This window comes from Scyliorhinus torazame, chromosome 5 (assembly GCF_047496885.1).
Source record: "Scyliorhinus torazame isolate Kashiwa2021f chromosome 5, sScyTor2.1, whole genome shotgun sequence".
NCBI lineage: Eukaryota > Metazoa > Chordata > Chondrichthyes > Carcharhiniformes > Scyliorhinidae > Scyliorhinus > Scyliorhinus torazame.
Window position 1 is genome coordinate 101,466,114 of NC_092711.1, and position 20,226 is coordinate 101,486,339.

General features: G+C 48.6%; 2 protein-coding genes across 2 annotated transcripts in view; one reads left to right on the forward strand and one right to left on the reverse strand.

The window, feature by feature from the left end:
- The window catches only part of LOC140419227 (uncharacterized), a 408,534-nt gene that overhangs the window by 230,745 nt on the left and 157,563 nt on the right, over positions 1 to 20,226 (forward strand). The gene's annotated exons all lie outside the window — the stretch shown is intronic.
- The window catches only part of LOC140419244 (uncharacterized), a 49,132-nt gene continuing 34,269 nt past the window's right edge, over positions 5,364 to 20,226 (reverse strand). Inside the window, exon 3 of the mRNA XM_072503066.1 lies at positions 5,364 to 10,669. Within this exon, the coding sequence (XP_072359167.1) occupies positions 9,371 to 10,669 (1,299 nt within the window). The 3' untranslated portion in view covers positions 5,364 to 9,370. The remainder of the gene's footprint in view (positions 10,670 to 20,226) is intronic.

Sequence of the window (20,226 nt, forward strand, 5' to 3'; positions counted from 1 at the left end):
TAGAGAAAGCCCCCCCCTACACCCCGTATGAACCAATGCGGACATCGAACACAGAACCGTCCCCCGCTTCAGGTACCATCCCCACCATTTTGCGGGTAAAACCGCGCTCCTTACCTGGGCCGACCCCACCCCCTGTGACGCAGCTCCTCTCAACTGCGACTTCACCCAAATCCCCGAGGGCACGGGGCCACAAAGACACAAGAAAACGTGGGGAAACCCCACCCAAACACCGCCCCATCCCCCTCACCAACAACCCCCATAACATACTGCAATCCATTAACTCGAGTCCAACTTCTCATTCTTGATGAAAGTCCACGCCTCATCCGGCGTATCAAAATAATGGTGTTGGTCCTGGTATGTGACCCACAGCCTCGCCGGCTGTAGCAGCCCGAACTTCACCCCCTTCCCGTCGAGGACCGCCTTGGCCTGATTGAATCCTGCACGCTTCTTGGCCAGCTCTGCACTCCAGTCCTGATAAATCCGGATCTCGGTGTTCTCCCACCTGTTGCTCCGCTCCTTCTTCGCCCATCGCAGGCCACACTCCCTGTCGGTGAAGCAGTGGAACCTCACCACCACCGCCTTCGGCCTCCTCGCCAGGATCCTGTGCGCCCCATCCAGCTCCAGTGGCCTCAGTAAGGCTCCCGTGCCCAACAGCGTACTCAGCATCGTAGCCACATACGCCCCAGCTACCGACCCCTCCACGTCCTCAGGGAGATCCAGAATCCGCAGGTTCTGCCTCCTCGACCTATTCTCCAGGTCCTCGAACTTCTCCTGGCATTTTTTGTGCAGCACCTCGTGAGCTTCCACTCTGACCACCAGGCCCAGAATCTCGTCCTCATTATCAGAGGCCTCCTGCTTCACCTCCTTTATCGCCATCCCCTGCATCTTCTGGGTCTCCACCAGCCTTTCAATCGACGCCTTCATCGGGGCCAACGTCTCCGCCTTCAAGTCAGCAAATCTACTTCTTAAAAACTCCTGCTGCTCCCTAGACCACTGGGCCCACACTGCCTGCTGCCATCTTGTTTTTTCACGCCCGTTCTCTCTTCTCTAAAGCCACTTTTTTGACCGCTCCACTCCTGGTCCACTCCATACAGTGCTGGGGGACCCTCACTGTTTCCTACCCACACCGAGAATCGTCGTCCAAATGCCGCTGGAGCTTCTTAAAAGGGCCCAGACTTCCATTATCGGCGGGAGCTGCCGACCGTGCAACCTACCTAGGCATAGCCGCAACCGGAAGTCTTGGAAACAGGCAGTCTTAGTGACAGCACAGACATGAGTCCAGAGATGTGCAAGTTAGGTGGATTGGCCATGCTAAATTGCCTTAGTGTCCAATAAGGTTAGATGGGGTTACGGGGATAGGGTGGAGGTGTGGGCTTAGGTAGGGTGCTCATTCCGAGGGCTGGTGCAGCTCAATGGGCCGAATGGCCTCCTTCTGTACTGTAAATTCAATGAGGTCAGAAGCTCATATTGGGATCAAATGTGAAACCAAGTTTACAAAGAGACTGGCTAAGTCGCAGACTGTTGCCAGGGAGAGGGATAGAGCCGGTATGTCAGGAATGGAGATTGGAGCAGGGACCGAACAGTGGATTCAGTCTTCTCCATATGTGATTGAAGTTATTTAGTAAACAGGAAGAGAACCAGAATGGGCCCTGAGTCTGATATCCGGTACAACTTAGTTCGAGAGGAAGAGGAAGAACGAAGCAAACCCTGGAAGATTTAGAGAAACGCGCTTCGCGATTACTCATCAAATCTCCACATGGTCAGTTCTGGACACAAGGTTCACCTCTGTTATTCTGTCTGTTCAGTCAGGGTGATTCAGATTCATGTCTGTCACAAGTCATAAATGAAGTGACTTATGAATCATATTCTTATCTCTAATTATATAACTTTGGTAAAAGGATACAGAAATAATGATCAAATACTTTATTTGGATTTCAGCCCAGGGAGAGTGTGTGGGACGGGGATTTACAGCTTTGGCGAAAGAAGTGAGAAAAAAATGTTCCCCAGAAACTGGAATTGTCTGTTCTGAATTTCCATCCTGTACTGATAGTTTGTAAACTCCTTTTCCAGGGCATTAGGAGAGGATTTTCAGACATGAAACAAACCAAATATCACATTAAGATCCGACAGTGTCACTTAATTGATCAGGACCTGAATATCCTCAGACTATGAATGTGGAATGAAAAATGTTTGTTCTATTTGTGGGAAAATATTTCAAACATCAGTGTGACTGGAAAAACACCGAGACACACACGCACCTGAATGAGTGTGTTCCAGTGAACTGACTGTGGAAAGAGTTTTAACCAGTTACAGCCTGAAAAAACACACCATTCACTAAGGGGAGAAACCATACATGTGTTCTGTGTGAGGACCAAGCTTCATTTGATTGTCTAAAGAGGAACTGCACAAAGACACTGACTCCATGGAGATACCGTGGAAACATAGAGGTTGTGGACGTTGAATGTTCAACAGTTCAATGAGAATCGAGCCAAAGGAGCAAAGGGTAAGTATCAGAGACAAGATGAGCTCTGAGAGAGCATGATGGGAGATAGCAGGAAAAGAGGGGAAAGATGTGAGTTCAAAATTTGGACAAAAAGGACTTTCGAGGCAATTTTACGGAGTGGTTTCGTGAAAGACGAGCAGCAGAATCAGCTGATCGGATTGTTTCAATGGGTGGGGTGTTCCAGTACTTCCTGCTAGCTGGATCTTCCAGTCCCACAGATCTCTCAGTCTGCTGTTCCGGTTCACTGATTGTCTCATTGGATTCGCTGTACGCCTCTTGCGGTCTGTGGAAGAACTCCCGGAACCTCATTCGTCTGATGAATTCTCATGAGCAGAAAAACTGTGACATCATCTTCGCAGCCTTCAACACGTCATCAATGAAGACGAACATCTTGCCAAGGCCCCCCCCAACTACTTGCTTTCAAACAACCGCGCAAATTCAAACAGACCATTGTTTGCAGCAAACAACCTCTGCAAGACATGCCAGATCATCAACATGGGTACCACCATTACACGCAGGAACGCCACCCACCAGGTACACGGTACATACTCGTGCGACTCGGCCAACGTTGTCTACCTCATACACTTCAGGTAAGGATGTCCCGAGGCGTGGCAGATTGGCGAGACCATGCAGACACTGGATGAAGTTATTGTGAAAAGGCCCTAGTCGCCACATTCTGGCACCTGTTTGTGTAAGCGGGTACAGGAATTGAACCCGCGCTGCTGGCCTTGTTCTGCATCACAAACTAGCTGTCTAGCGCACTGAGCAAAACCATCACGTGACATTCGCCAAGCAGGAATGTTCCCTTCCAGTCAGGGAACATTTCTGCAGCCAAAGGCAATCAGCCTCTGATCTTCAGGTAAGCATTCTTCAAGGCAGCCTTCAGGACGCATGGTAATACAGAATCGCTGAGCAGAAACTGATAGCCAAATTCCGCACACATGACTACGGCCTCAACCGGGATCTTGGATTCATGTTGCATTACATTCGCCCCCCATCTGGCCTGGGCGTACAAAATCCTACCAACTGTCCTGGCTTGAGACAATTCACACCTCTTTAACCTGTGATTATCCCTCTCTTCAGTCGCATCGCCTGGACCTGTAAAGACTTAATTACCTGCAAAGACTCACATTCAAAGTTCCATCTCGCATCATTGAATTTTTCTCTATCTGTGTTTGTGGAACCCACCTCTTCATTCACCTGTGAAAGGAGCTGCGCTCCGAAAGCTAGTGATTCGAAACAAACCTGTTGGACTTTAACCTGGCGTTGTAAGACTTCTTACCGTGCCCACCCCCGTCCAATGCCGGCAACGTCACATCATAAATGGGAAGCATTCAGGGCGTCACGTGATTCAGTGGTTAGCATTGCAGACCACAGCGCTGAGGATCTGGGTTCGAATCCCGGCCCTGGGTCACTGTCCGTGTGGAGTTTGCACATTCTCCATGTGTCTGCGTGCGTTTCACCCCCACAACCCAAAGATGTGCAAGTTAGGTGGATTGGCCACGCTAAATTGTCCCCCCCCTGTCCCCCCCCCAAATCTTTTTTCAAATAAAACAAAATAAAAGAGAAGCATTTAATGCTTCTGCAAGTTTTGAACCAGGCACCTTTCGCACGTTAGGTGAATGTGATAACCTCCATGCTACAGAAACAGCTGGTAGCACAGTACCAATGGACCTGTGCAACGTTCAACTGCAGTCTTGCTGCAGCTTTCAATGGTTTGGCTGGGAGGCCAGGTCACTTGTTACATGAAGACAGCTGTTCCTTTAAAACAGATGTCTCAACTTGTAAGACCATAAGATATAGAACTTATATTGAACTTTAGCATTTGTTCAGCAAATATCTAATGGAACAATGCTCTCTGTTCAATCATTAATGCATCATTCTTATCTTCCTACAGAAAATTTCCCCCAATTTTACCAAATATTTGTTTTATTATTCAATGTTGAACATCAGTATATTTATTTGTTATATATGCCTTCATTTTCAATTGAATAGCTCTCAAGTCTTCACCCTAAATAACTTTGAAATATGCACCACTGAATTGCAAACATGACTGACCAAGAAAAGAAAGCGTTTCACTGGGTAACAGAAACCCCATGAATCTTTGTTCAGTTTGACCACAGACAGCTTTTGAACAAAGTCAAATATAATTAAATGGAAGTTACTTGAGAATGATGTGTTGCTTATATTTGACCCCTCTGTGTTTTGGTGTGAAACATTCTGCAGCCTAAATCCCGTTCATGAATAAGAAAGGAGGGGTGACAGCAAATCCACACTGAGCCTGGATTTCCTCATCACCCTGAGTGGCTTTTCCTGTTTCTCCATCATGAAGACCGAATTTTTCAAAAAGGTGTTTCAGTTAAATCTCTGCTATTTCCTTCAATTCAGTTCTGTCTATATGAGCACACATCACCATTCAATATGTTTTGAGTGGTGATTAAAATGTTAATCTGCGTCTACAAAGTCATTAACTTCTTTTGTGAACTGAGCAAACTGCCAAGATCCGCACTTTGTTTTTTCATGTATGGAACGATCTACTTTTCACTGTACCTCAGGACACGTGACAATAAACCAATCCAATCAGAGACAGTTTCTTACTAGTCTTCAGATTGAACAATGAGCCTTCTAAAAAATTAAAAATGGGAGGTGGGGGTCACTGGCTGGGCCAGCATTTACTGCTCATTCCAATTGCCCTTGAACTGCGTGTCTTGTGAGGCTATTTCAGGGGAAATGTTCAGGTCAACCACAACATTGCTGTGGATCTGGAGTCACGTGTAGGCCAGGCCACGTAAGGAGAGCAGATTTCCTAAAGGATATTAGTGAACCAGATGGGTTTTTACAACAATCCACAATGTCATCATTAGACTTTTAATTTGAGACTTTTATTCAATTTCAATATCTGTCGTAGCCAGATTCGATCCCAGATCCCCAGAGCATTAACCTGGGTCTCTGGATTACTAGCCCAAATATTCTTGGCAGAATATGATGTCTTGTAACTTCTCAAAAATATGAAGCAACTTATTTTTTCAAACAAATTCTGATAGCTCTGCAGTTTCTGGAAACATTTTGGTTGATAATGTTATTTAAAAAAAAATAAAGATCTAGTCTTTATAATATTATTACCAAATACACCAATTCACCAATGATAATCAATGTTCACGACTGAATAATCATTAATTTAATTATTATTTTTTGCTATGAAATCAATACATAGTTGATATAGAAAAAGTACAGAAGGTGAAATGGTTGCAGGAAGCCACATGTTCGAGGTATAAAAGGGCTTCCTTGACCTTGTTACTAATGGCAGTGAATATACTACGAAAATAACAATTTTAAAACTAAATGTGATCACACATGCGTACTTACAACTTCCTACATTACAACAGTGATTATGATTCATTGGCTTTAAAACACTTTGAGGTCCAGTGGGAGTGAGGTTTTATAGAAATGTACACTTGTTCTAATTGTTCGCAAATTAGGATATATTACACTCGGTGTCCTCATCCGAATCACTGATAAAGATTGAGTCTTAATTTTGTGTAATAATCATGGTATTGACACCATTTTGAATACTCTGTGAAACTCCAGACACACCATATGCACAATTATTTGTTTTAAAACACAGCGAGTTGTTGTGATTTGGAATGCACGGTCCATAAATGGTGCTGGAATCTCATTGGACTGTAACTTGATGCATTCTGAAAAAGAAAACAAAATCGTCGAACTATGGGATTAAATGGGTCGCTGTACAAAGAGCTTGCAGGGCAGAAGTGGGCCAAATAGACTCCTCTATGCTCCAGGAGCCTTGTGTACATGTAAAATGAGTGGTAACGACCTAGAACCTACTGCCTATGTGGGTAGGAAATGCAGAGATGATGGAATGATTTCAATAGGAAATTAGACAGGCACTGAGAGAAATAAACCTACAGGGATAGAACGTGGCAATGGACAGACTGGCTTCCTCCACAGGGAGCCGACATGGTCCCAAAGGGCTGAATGGCCCCATTCCCCACCCTCCAGATGCTGTGATCTCAGGAGAGAAATTCAGCTGCTCCAGTCTCTCAAACTGACTGGAGTCCCTCAACTCTGGTGCAATTCTCGCAAATGTCCTCTCCACCCTCTCTCAGAACTTCACATCTTTCCTTTAGTGTGGGGCCCATCTAGGATTCCATTCTAAAGGGATAGAATTGAAAAGCATGGAGGAAATGTTCAACTTGTTTAGAACCAGGGTGAGGCTATTCTGGGAGCAATGTCAACATTGGTGATCTCCATTTAGAAAAAGGAAATAGAGGCACTGGATAAGGTGCAACAAAGATTCATAATATACAGAACTGAGAGCATTTAACACTCGGGAAAGGCTGAGACTTTTTTTCTGGAAAAGAGAAGATTGATGGAAATCTTTAAGATTATGAAGAAGTTCAATAATCCAATAGGATTTTCAGTAGAAACCTTTTTACCCAGGAGTGGTGAGAATGTGCAACTTGCTACCACAGCGAGTGGTTGAGGCGAACAGCATGAATACATTGAACAGAAAGCTAGATACATACATGAGGGAGAAAGGAATAGAGGGAGATGCTGATGGGGGAGATGTAGAGGGGTGGGCGGAGGATCATGTGGAGCATAAACACTGACACAGACCATGGCTACCCTCAGCCGTTATGGGAATTTAACCTGTGCTGTTGATGTCACTCAGCACAAACCAGCCATCCAGCCAACTGAGCTAACCGATCCCAATGTAAATCTGTAATAATTCCGTAAATATTAGTGATTGCCTGTCTCCCACCATTCTATTTAATGTAGTTTCCCAGTGCATCTCAGACAACTTGCCCCTCATACCCTGATAGTTTTCTTCTGTGAGAAGCACCCAGATAAATTAAACAAAAGAACAATGTAACCACCACAGCCCATCTTCATGGCAATGTGGCATGATTTTGGGGGTTTCCAAACAGAAATGGTAATGAAACATCTTCTAACCTCCAAACACTCTTTCGCTCTGATCCTTATAGAATGTGCAACCAAATATTAGCTTGAAGGCTCAGAGAGAATCAGCCCACTGGAGGCGAAGTCGTGAGACCGGCCAGTCCAGCAGAAAGAAACCCTCTGACCATCCCCATTTACCAACAGAATAAACAAAATGCAGTCCTGGATGTAATTGAGAACATAATTGAGAACAGAAACAATAACAGCAGAATCCAATCCCTGTAATCAGTTGTGAACCTGTTGGTGTCTCAGAGTGCGATGAATTACTAAATCCCTTCGCACATTGTGGGCAGGTGAACGGCCTCTCCCCAGTATGAACTCCCTGGTGTGACTGCAGACGGCATAACCAAGTGAATAGCGCAAATAAACGTAAGCGGGTTTGAGATAATCGGGATTATGGCGACATGGCTGCAGGATGACCAGGGATGGGAATTTAATATATTCAGTATTTAGGAAGGACAGACAAAAAGGAAAAGGCAGTGGAGTGGCAGTGCTGGTTAAAGAGGAAATTAATACAATAGTGAGGAAGGATATTAGCTCCGACAACGTGGAATCTGTATGGGTAGAGCTGAGAAACACCAAGGGGCAAAAAAAATAAGTGGGCATCGTATATAGACCCCAAACTGCAGTGGTGATGTTGGGAATGGCATAAAACAGGACATTAGGCTGCTTGGAAAAGTATCTGTAGGTATGTGAAGAGAAAAAATTGGTGAAGACTAATGTACATTCCTTACAGTCAGAAACAGGGGAATGTATAACAGGGAACAAAGAAATGGGTAAGCAAATAAATACATAATTTGGTTCTGTCTTCACAAATGAGGGCTTCGACTCTGAAGTTCCCGCAGATTGGAGGGTGGCTTATGTAACCCCACTATTTAAAAAGGGAGATAGAAAGAAAACAGGGAATAATAGACCAGTAAGCCTGACATTGGCAGTCGGGAACATTCATGGATTTATGAAGGGGAAATCATGCTTGACAAATCTACTGGAATTCTTCGAGGGTGTAACTGGTAGAGTACACGAGGGAGAGCCAGCGGATGTGGTATATTTGGACTTTCAGGTGGCTTTTGACTAAGTCCCGCATAAGAGATTAGTGTGTAAAATTAAAGAACATGGCATTAGGGGTAGTGTATTGAGAAGGATAAAAAACTGGTTGGCAGACAGGAAACAAAGAGTAGAGATTAATGGGTCTTTTTGAAATTGGCAGGCAGTGACTATTGGGGTACCGCAGGGGTCGGTGCTAGGACCCCAGATATTCACAAGATATATTAATGATTTTTCTTTTTTAATTTATAGTACCCAATTTTTTTTTCTAATTAAGGGGCAATTTAGTGTGGCCAATTCACCTACCCTGCGCACCTTTGGGTTCTGGGGGTGAGATTCGCGCAGCAAAGGTTTACCAGACTGGTTCCTGGGATGGTGGAACTAACGTATAAGAGATTGAATCAGTTAGGATTGTATTCACTGGAGTTCAGAAGAATGAGGGATCTCAGAGAAACCTGTAATATTCTAAAAGGACTTGACCGGGGAGATGCAGGATCGATTTCCCCGATGGTGGGAGTAAACAGAACCAGAGGTCGCAGTCTGAGAATACGAGGTAGACCATTTAGACAGAGATGAAGAGTAATTTCTTCAACCAGAGAGTGGTGAGCCTGTGGAAGTTGTTCCACATGAAATAGTTGAGGCCAATACATTAGGTATGTTTTCAAGAGGAATTTAGAAATAGCCCTTAGGGCGAAGGGATCAAAGGATATGGAGATGAAAGCGGGATTAGGCTATGGAGTTAGATGATAAGCCATGATCATAATGAATGGTGAAGCAGATCGAAGGGCCAAATGGCCTCATCCTGCTCCTATTTTCTAAGTTTCTACGTAATACCTGCCCACACTAAGAGCAGGTGAATGGTCTCTCCCCAGTGTGAACTTGCTGGTGTGTCTGCAGAGTGGATAATTGTGTGAATCCATTCCCACAGAGGGAGCAGGTGAATGGCTTCTCCCCAGTGTGAAGACGCTGATGTTTCCGCAGGATGGCTGAATCAAGAAATCCCTTCCCACACTGAGAGCAGCTGAACGGCTTCTCCCCAGTGTGAATTCGCTGGTGTGTCTGCAGGCTGGATAAATCACCGAATCTCGCCCCACACTGAGAGCAGGTGAATGATGTCTCCCCAATGTGAACTCGCTCATGGTTCCGGAGGCTGGATAACCTAGTGAATCCATTCCCACACTGAGAGCAGGTGAATGGCCTCTCCCCAGTGTGAACGCGCTGGTGTGTCTGCAGACTGGATAAATCACTGAATCTCTCCCCACATTGAGAGCAGATGAATGACGTCTCCCCGGTGTGAACTCGCTGGTGTGTTTGCAGACTGGATAAATCACTGAATCTCTCCCCACACTGAGAGCAGGTGAATGGCCTCTCCCGAGTGTGAACCTGCTGATGTTTCCGCAGGTTGGATAAAGCACGGAATCTCTGCCCACACTGAGAGCAGATGAATGGCCTCTCCCCAGTGTGAACTCGCTGGTGTGTCTGCAGACTGGATAACTGTGTGAATCCCTTCCCACAGACGGAGCAGGTGAATGGCCTCTCCCCAGTGTGAACCCGCTGGTGTGTCTGCAGGTGGGATAACCAAGTGAATCCCTTCCCACACTGAGAGCAGGTGAACGGCCTCTCCCCAGTGTGAATGCGCTGATGTTTCCACAGGGCGGATGAATCAATGAATCCCTTCCCACACTGAGAGCAGGTGAACGGCCTCTCCCCAGTGTGAACTCGCTGATGTTTCCGCAGGGTGGATGAATTAATGAATCCCTTCCCACACTGAGAGCAGGTGAACGGCCTCTCCCCAGTGTGAATTCGCTGGTGTTGCCGCAGGGTGGATGAATCAATGAATCCCTTTCCACACTGAGAGCAGGTGAACGGCCTCTCCCCAGTGTGAATTCGCTGATGTTGCCGCAGTGCGGATGAATCAATGAATCCTTTCCCACATTGAGAGCAGGTGAACGGCCTCTCCCCAGTGTGGATTCGCTGATGTTTCCGCAGAGTGGATGAATTAATAAATCCCTTCCCACACTCAGAACAGGTGAACGGCCTCTCCCTAGTGTGAATTCGCTGATGTTTCCGCAGGTTGGATGAATCAATGAATCCCTCCCCACACTGAGAGCAGGTGAATGGCTTCTCCCCAGTATGAATTCGCTGGTGTGACTGCAGGCTGGATAAATCAGTTAATCCCTTCCCACACTGAGAGCAGGTGAAAGGCATCTCACCAGTGTGAACTCGCTCGTGTCTCTGCAGGTTGCCTAATCGAGTGAATCCCTGCCCACACTGAGAGCAGGTGAATGGCCTCTCCCCAGTGTGACTGCGTCGATGGATCTCCAGCTCAGATGGGCATCTGTATCCCTTCCCACAGTCCGCACATTTCCATGGTTTCTCCATGTTGTTGGTCTCCTCGTGTCTCTCCAGATTAAACAATCAGTGGAAGCCTTGTCTACACACAGGACATGTGCACTGTCTCTCCTCACTGTGGTGTGATGTTTTTTCAGGCTGTGTAACTGGTTAAAGCTCTTTCCAGTCAGTTCAATGGAACACTCTCACTCGGGTGTGTGTTGCGTGGGTCTTGGTGCTTTTCCAGTCACACTGATGTTTCCAGTCCGTTCACTGGAACACTCTCACGTGGGTGTGTGTTGTGTGGGTCTTGGTGCTTTTCCAGTCACACTGATGTTTCCACAGTCCGTTCACTGGAACACTCTCACGCGGGTGTGTGTTGTGTGGGTCTGGGTGCTTTTCTAGTCACATTCACGTTTATAATCTTTTGAAGCCGACAGATTGGACAAACATTTCTCCTTCTCGCCAATGATATTCAGAACCCGATGATATCTAGTTCAGAAGGAATCGAGTGAGTTTGTCACATCGAGACGTGATGTTTGAGATTTCGGTCTATAATTCCTCCACTTCCAATATCCTTTGAAAACAATTAACAAAAGTCATCGGTTAGTACAGGATAGAAATTCAGAACAGACAATTCTCGTTCCGATGAAACATTATTTCCTCTCTCATTCTCCAAAAGCTGTAAATTTCCATCCCACACAATCTCCCTCCATTCTCACTCTGCTGCACCTAATATTTACCCTCCCAATTCTCCTGAAGGGCTGATTCATGTTGATTGACAGATCCAAGCTCATATCAATGCTTCCTGACCAGGACACAGAGATTATAATAGGAGCAAGTCGGCTATTCAGCCCACTGCGTCTGCTCAACCATTCAATGCGATCCTTGGCCGATCTATCCCTCGATATCTTCAATATCTAGAAACCTATCAATATTTGTCTTGAACATACTTGGGGACTGAGGCTGCACATTCCTCTGGGGGAGATAATTCCAAAGCTTCACCACATCCTCGAGTGAAGAAATCCCTCCTCATCTCAGCTTTCACTCTATTTTCCCCATAACCCTTCACTCCATTGCCAATAAAATATCTGTCAAACTTGTGCTTCAATATATTCAATGACCCCCAGATACAACTGGTCCCTGTGGAAGAGAAATCCAAAGACTAACAACCCTCTGAGGGAAGTGTGTAACCTTCCTCTTCATTCACCTGATTAAGAAGCTGCCCTCTGAAAACTCGTGATACCAAATAAACCTGTTGTTGTCAGACTTCCGGAGCCCAGCCCGGTCCAACGCGCCATCTCCACATTCTGAACAATGGGGAACAAGCTCCTCCCACTCATTGAAACATCGCCCCCGACAAAGATGACAAACGCGCATGCGCCCTGATGCACATCCAATAAAGATGGCGGCCGTTAACTCGAGCCGAAGATGAGGAGCTGCAACCCCGCTCGGTACAAACTCGGTCCCGTAAACTATTCCGAGGTTTACGATTGCAACAGCTTTACACAACGTTTCCGCCCACTCCCGCGATTTCTTGCTTCCTCCATCGTTTCAAATGCCTATTACCGATTTCGAAAATGAAAAAGCCGCCCTTCTGCACCGCCATTACCCACACTGCGCATGCTTCAATCGCAGCGGACCCGCCCCTCATTCACTCCGATTGGTTGGAAGACCAGCCGCTCCCATTCGGTACTTCAGCCCCGCCCCTGCTATTGGACCAGGGCTGCCGCCAATTATCCGGGCATTGTGACAGTTGGAGACGGCGAGAGCGGCTGATTGATCAATAATAACATTGTTTCACATTGGGCTCTGCAGAGCACTCGGGATTTGTAAACCCCGCCCCCCGGCACTGACCTCTCACCTCACAATGCCCGGGCAATGATTGACGGCAGCTCCGAACAATAGGAGAAGAAGGGGATTGGTTGGAGGACCGAAAGGGAGTGGGTGGTCCCCCAACCAATCAGTGACTGAAGGGCGGGGCTCGGGGTGCCGGATCTTCACAGAAGAAGCAACCGCGCAGGCGCACGTGCCAACTGAAAGAAAGGTTTCTCTCCTCAATTTCTTTTTTTTTTTTAAATGTGTTTATTCAAATTTTCCAACAAAATTTTTAACAAACCCACCCCCATAACAAAAAGAAACGCAAACACAACAGTCAAAAATTATACAAAACTTTTACATTGGGTTTCCCAATATACAGTAACACCCCCATATGACATTCAAAGATACCCGTAGGGAAGCCCCCCCCCCCACCCGAATTCACCCCCGGAAAGAGAGCATCTTAATAACCCGTACACCCAAAATCACCCTGTCCTGAGTCCCCTGTGCCGGGAGCAGCTGGAATTCCCTCACCTGCCACCTCACAAACGCCCTCACTTGCATATACCTGAAAGCATTTCCCGGGGGTAACCCAAACTCCTCCTCCAGCGCCCCTAGGCTCGCAAACGTCGCATCTATAAACAGGTCCCCCATTCTTCTAATCCCTGCCCGATGCCAGCTCCGAAATCCCCCATCCATCCTTCCCGGGACGAACCAATGGTTCTCCCGAATCGGGGACCAAACCGAGGCTCCCACCTTGCCCCTGTGTCGTGTTCACTGCCCCCAGATCTTCAACGTCGCCGCCACCACCGGACCTGTGGTGTACCTTGTCGGCGAGAGCGGCAGCAGTGCCGTCACCAGCGTCCTCAGGCTTGTGCCCCTGCATGACGCCATCTCCAACCTCTTCCACGCCGCCCCCTCTCCCTCCATTACCCACTTAAAGATCATCGCCACATTGGCAGCCCAATAATAGTCGCACAGATTCGGCAGACCCAGCCCTCCCTGTCCCTACCACGCTCCAGAAACACCCTTTACCCTCGGGGTCTTATTTGCCCACACGAAACCCATGATACTCCTACCTACCCGTTTGAAAAAGGCCTTGGGTATCATAATGGGAAGGCACTGGAACACAAAGAGAAACCTCGGGAGGACCATCATTTTAACCGACTGCACCCTGCCCGCTAGCAAGAGTGGCAGCACATCCCATCTTTTGAAATCCTCATCCATCTGCTCCACCAGCTGCGTCAAATTGAGTTTGTGCAGGGCCCTGTCACAAGTAGGCTTACATTAACACTGCGATGAAGTTCCTGTGAAAAGCCCCTAGTCGCCACATTCCGGCACCTGTTCGGGTACAAAGAGGGAGATTTCAGAATTTCCAAATTACCTAACAACGTGTCTTTCAACTTGTGGGAGGAAACTGGAGCACCCGGAGGAAACCCACGCAGTCACGGGGAGAACGTGCAGACTCCGCGCAGACAGTGACCCAAACCGGGTATCAAACCTGGGACACTGGTGCTGTGAAGCAACAGAGCTAACCAGCGGTTTCTGAGGCATGTGGGACAGTGGGTAATCTGGCTGCCAATTCAGACCCAATTCTCAATTAATCTTTGAATCTGGAGAAGTAAGGATGAGATTCGGCTGACCGTGATTGTAAAATAAGCATCATCAAGATCCATCTCCTACCTGCTCTTTCAGAGTCTCAGTGCAGACTTTATAATTCTGCTGTAGTAATACACTGTTGTTCTGCTATAAATAAAGTCAGCAGAGTGCCAGATGACCATCGGCTGCTCTCCACTTTGAGGGGAAGAGCTGACTGGTGTAACCTGAGCAACACCACAACTCAGGCGAGGGGCAAGGTTGAGAGGGCTGGCCTTCTGTACGCGAATTATAGATCATAGAATTTACTGTGCAGAAGGAGGCCATTCAGCCCATCGAGTCAACACGACCCTTGGAAAGAGCACTCTCCCCAAGCCGACACCTCAGCCCTCTCCCTGTAACCCAGTAACCCCACCCAACCTTTTTGGGCACCAAGGGCAATTTCGCATGGTCAATCCACCTAACCTACTACACATCATTGGACTGTGGGAGGAAACTGGAGGAAACCCACCCAGACACGAGGAGAACTTGCAGACTCTGCACAGACAGTGACCTAAGCCGGGAATCGAACCTGGAGCTGTGAAGCAACTGTGCTAACCACCATGCTACCATCCACACTGTTGACCTTGCTGTGCATCATGAACCAGCTGTCCAGCCAACTGAGCTAAACTGGCCCAGCTAGCCATTCAGCTATGCTTTATACCTGAATGGGAATTATCAGATATTTTTACCACTGTGAGCTTGGGTTGTGGATTTTAACTTCTTCACTCTACTCTGTTCATGTTGATCTTCTCAAGCAGGGCTGCTTGGTGAAGAGAACTTTGCGAGATACGGTGACAGTGAGAGTGATTATGGAATATGAAATGAAATGAAAATCGCTTATTGTCACAAGTAGGCTTCAATGAAGTTACTGTGAAAAGCCCCTAGTCGCCACATTCCGGCGCCTGTTCGGGGAGGCTGGTACGGGAATATGTGTGTTTCCTCACAAACTAAGTGAGTTTGTGACAGTAACTCAATCATAGCTACTGCAGGTGAGTCTCTGGCTGCAACTGTATTGAGAAGAAAGAAATTGGAGAGGAACATTGCAGCCAGCGTGACAGCAGGAGATTACAGGAGGATGGTTTGGTCAATGGTGTCAAAGGTGCAGACAGGCCAAAAAGAACAATAAAGAACAGATAATCCTTGTCAAACTCACACTGGATTCAATGTTACTTTGATAAAGAGCTGTTGCAATGCTGTGGCATAGGCAGATATTTTACTGGGGAATTCAAAATATAGAATTCCTGGGCATGGATTTCAGAGATGACAAAACTTTGGAGAGGAAAGATCGGTTAGAAATAGGGCAGTAGTAATCAGGAATTCGTTTTGAGGATGGGTGATAATGATGATTTAAAGTCAAGAGGGACAATATATGAAGAGGGAGAGAGATCGAACCATCAACAATATCAGCAAACATGGGGAAGTTGGGAGATCAGGGGTTTACTGGAATTAGAACAGGAGGTGGGTCTCATGGTCATAATGAGACGTGAGATGGCAGGCGGGGATATAGGAGAGATCCAGAGGGGTCAGATGTCTGTTAAGGGGAATCTTTAGAGGCAGTGTGGCACAGTAGGCCAGTGCTAGGGAAACAGCAGAGGCAGCTGGACGGAAGCTCTCAAGGAAACAAGGGATGAGGAAATTGGCAACAGGAGCTCATTTGTGTTAGAGATTTTGAAAACACTCATCACATTGCATTTAACACAAGGATGATTTATTTGACATTTATCTTTAATATTAGTACCTTTAAGGGAGCTGAATGATTAATATCAGCCAATAAATATGCTTCAGTGCTGGATGCGAGGAACAGCAAAATCCTAATCAAATTTGTTACTTGCGAACTCTCTGGTGACTCAGCAGGTTGGATAATTAAGCAAATCCCTCCCCTTATTCAGAGTAGATGGAAGCCTCTCTCACCAGTGCATATTCACTGGTGCGAGGGCATGGCAGATGAATGGGTAAATCCATTTCCACACTCAGTATAACGTTTCCCCAGTTCAAATCTGCAATGATTTCAGATGGTTTTCTCAACCCAAATGGTCTCGTCAGTTTGAGCTTGCTGATGAGACATTGGTTTCTGGGCACTTGAAAGGTCGTTCATCTTGATGAACTCGCTGGTGTCTCAGCAAGCTGGATAACTGAGTAAACCCTTTCCCACACTGAGAGCAGTTGAACTGCCTCTCCCCAGTGTGAACTCGCTGGTGTGTCTGCAGATGGAAGGACCGCGTAAATCCCTTCCCATACTCAGAGCAGATAAATGGCTTCTCCCCAGTGTGGAATTGTTGGTGTATCATTAGGCTGGAGGACTGAGTGAATCCCTCCCCTTGCTCAGAATAAGTGAACGGTCTCTCCCTAGTGTGAACTTGCTGGTGTTTCAGCAAGGTACATAACTGAGTGAATCCCTTCCCATACTTAGAGCAGATGAATGGCTTCTCCCCAGTGTGAACTTGCTTGTGCTTCAGAAGGCTAGATGACTGAGTGAATCCCTTCCCACATTCGGAGCAGGTGAACAGTCACTCCCCAGCGTGAACCCGTTGGTGCTCCAGCAAGTTGGATGAACGGGTGAATATCTTCCCACAGTCAGGACAGGCAAACAGTCTGTCTGCAGTGCGAGTTCACTGATGGACAGTGAGGTCAGATAACGTCTTGAACCCAGACCCACAGTGAGAGCATCTGAATGGTCTCTTGTCACTGTGTTCCCAGGAACATTTATAGCACCTCCCACACTCCAAGCATTTAAAAGGTCTTTCCCCATTGTGAAGCCGCTGGATTGTCAGCAATGTGGATGAGGATGAAGAAGTGAAGTGCTTCCCACACTCGGAGCAGTTAAACAGTCTCTCCCCTGTGTGAACTCGCTGGTGTGTCAGCAGGTTTGAAGAGTTAATGAACCCTTTCCCACACTCTGGGCAGATGAATGGTTTGTCCCCAGTGTGACTGTGCCGATGGGGTTCTGCATCCTGTCCCACCCTCATTTCCATGGTTTCTCCCCGGTGTGGCTGCACTTGTGTCTTGCCAGACCAGATGATTGGCTGAAGCCTCATCCACACACAGAACACGTGTACGGTTTCTCCCCACTGTGAATGGAGGCTGTTCTCTTTCATCTTCAAAATCCGATATTCACATTACAGCAAGTTGAGAAATTCTGTCCGTACCTGATGTGAAGTTTTAATTTCCTGACTGAAAATCCGATCCTTCAAACACCCTGTGAAACTGATTGAAAACAGAAAATATGGGGTGAGAGAGAACCCACAAAAACACAAAGGCAGGTTGTGAAATTGAGCTGAATGAATCTGGTCATTTGTGGGGCCGGCTCTGGGAAAAAGCGACCGTGAAAACAGCTGGATTGTCATAAAAACCCAACTGGTTTGTTAATGTTCTTCAGGAAACGGAACCTACCACCTGGTCTGTGCCGACACAGGAAACTGGTTTCTATGGGTGAAGAGAGGGAGGGGGTGGGGGTGAGGGAGAGTCGAGGTTGGTCTTAAACTGTGGAATTTCCTCTGAACAACCTCTCCACATCACTTTCCTTATTAAGATGCTCCTTAAAACGTACTTCTTCCGGCCCAAGGGGCGGCGATCTGGGAGGTCCGGCAGAAGGTCTCGGAGAACGAGGACGAGATCCTGGGCCTGGCGGTGAAGGCGCACGAGGTGCTTCACAAGAAATGGCAGGCGAGGTTCAAGGAGATGGAGAACCGGTCGAGGCGGAAGAACCTGCGGATCCTGGGTCTCCCGGAGATGCTGGAGGGATCGGACGTGGGGGCCTACATGGTCACCATGCTGAATTCGCTGATGGAAGCGGGGGCCTTTCAGGGGCCCTTGGAGCTGGAGGGGGCCACCGAGTGCTGGCGAGGAGGCTCAGGCCCAGCGAGCCGCCGCGGTGCTGATGCGGTTCCACCGGTTTGCTGATCGAGAGTGTGTGTTAAGGTGGGCCAAGAAGGAGTGGAGCAGCAGGTGGGAGAACGTGGAGGTCCGGATCTACCAGGATTAGAGCGCGGAGGTGGCGAAGAAGAGGGCCGGTTACAACCGAGCGAGGGCAGTGCTGCACAGGAAGGGGGTGAAGTTCGGTATGCTGCAGCCGGCGCGTCTGTGGGTCACCTACGAGGACCGACACCATTATTTTGAGTCCCCGGAGGAGGCGTGGGCCTTTGTTCAGGCCGAAAAACTAGACTCGGACTAAGGGTCGGGGATTGTTGTGTTTCGAGGGGGGCTTCTTTATTTTTCGGGGGTTAATTGGGCGTTGTTTTGATTAGGTCCGCTGGGTGGGCTCGTGGCGGGGGGGGGGGGGTGTAGGTAAACTGCTTGGTGGTTTGATGGCCGGTAGGGGAAATGGGTCCCCGCAAGGGGGGGGGTGAGGCACCTGAGTTGGGGGTAGTGGGACTGGGCCTGGAAAGGGAGCTGCGCCAGAGGAGGCGAGGCCGGGTGAGTGGCAAGCGCGGGCTTTTTCCCGCGCTTAGGGTTCAAGGGGCGGGGCCAGAGCTGGGAAGCGTGGGCTTTTTCCCATGCTGGGAGTGGAAGGGGGAGGAGGAGGGCCTGCTGGTGGACGGGGGGGGGGGTCGATGGAGCGGCGAGAGTGGCCGGGGTCAGCAGGAGTCAGCTGACTTACAGGAGTGCAATGCAGCTTAGGGGGGGACCTAGCTGGTTTGGGGGGGGGGGGGGTGCTGCTGGAATGGCCAAGGGGGTGCTGCAGTTGGTAGAAGAGGTTGGGGCGGTGGTCTGCTGCTGTGGGAACACGGTGCTGGACCCGGCACTGGATCGCTCTCGGCCGCTCTAGGTCGAGGATGGGCAGGAGGCCGGCGGCGGCCAAGGTGCTGAGGGGGTTCGTGGACCAGATGGGAGGGGTGGACCCATGGCGGTTTGCGAGGCCGGGGGCCAGGGAATTCTTATTCTTCTCCCATGTCCACAAGACCTACTCCCGGACTGACTTTTTTGTTATGAGCAGGGTGCTGATTCCGAGGGTGGAGGATACGGAGTACTCGGCGATAGCCATTTCTGATCATGCTCCACACTGGGTGGACCTCGAGTTGAGGGAGGAGAGGGACCAGCGCCCACTGTGGCGCCTAGAGGTTGGGTTGCTGGTGGACGAGGAGGCCAGCGGGCAGGTCTGGGGGTGTATAGAGAGGTCCCTGGAGGCTAATGACAATGGGGAGGTGCAAGTCGGGTCTGGGAGACGCTGAAGGCGGTGGTCAGAGAGCTGGTCTCCATTAGGGCACATAAGGAGAGGGGGGAAGAGGAGAGAGAGGGAGAGGTTGGTGGGGGAGATGGTGAGGGTGGACAGGAGGTACGCGGAAGCCCCGGAGGAGGGATTGCTTAGGGAGCAGCGCAGCCTCCAGGCTGAGTTTGAATTGTTGACCACCAGGAAGGTGGAGGCGCAGTGGAGAAAGGCGTAGGGGGCGGTATATGAATACGGAGAAAAGGCGAGCTGGAATCTGGCGCACCAGCTTTGGAAGTGAGAGGCAGCTAGGGAGATCGGGGGAGTTAGGGATGGAGGGGGGAACACGGTGCGAAGTGCGGTGGGTAGCAATGGGGTCTTCAGGGACTTCTACGGGGAACTGTACCGGTCTGAGCTCCCACTGGAAGAGGGATGGATGGGTCGCTTCCTGGACCGGCTGAGGTTTCCGAGGGTGGAGGCGGGGCAGGTGGCGGGGTTGGAGGCGCCGGTTGGGTTGGAGGAGTTGGTCAAAGGGATAGGGAACATGCAGGCGGCAAAGGCACCGGGGCCGGATGGGTTCCCGGTTGAATTTTACAAGAAGTATTCAGACCTGCTGGGCCCGCTGTTGGTAAGGACCTTCAAATAGGCAAGGGAAGGGGGGCTCTGCCCCCGACGATGTCTAGGGCGCTGATTTCCCTGATCCTGAAGCGGGACAAGAATCCCCTACAGTGTGGGCCATATAGGCCGATCTCACTCTTAAATGTGGATG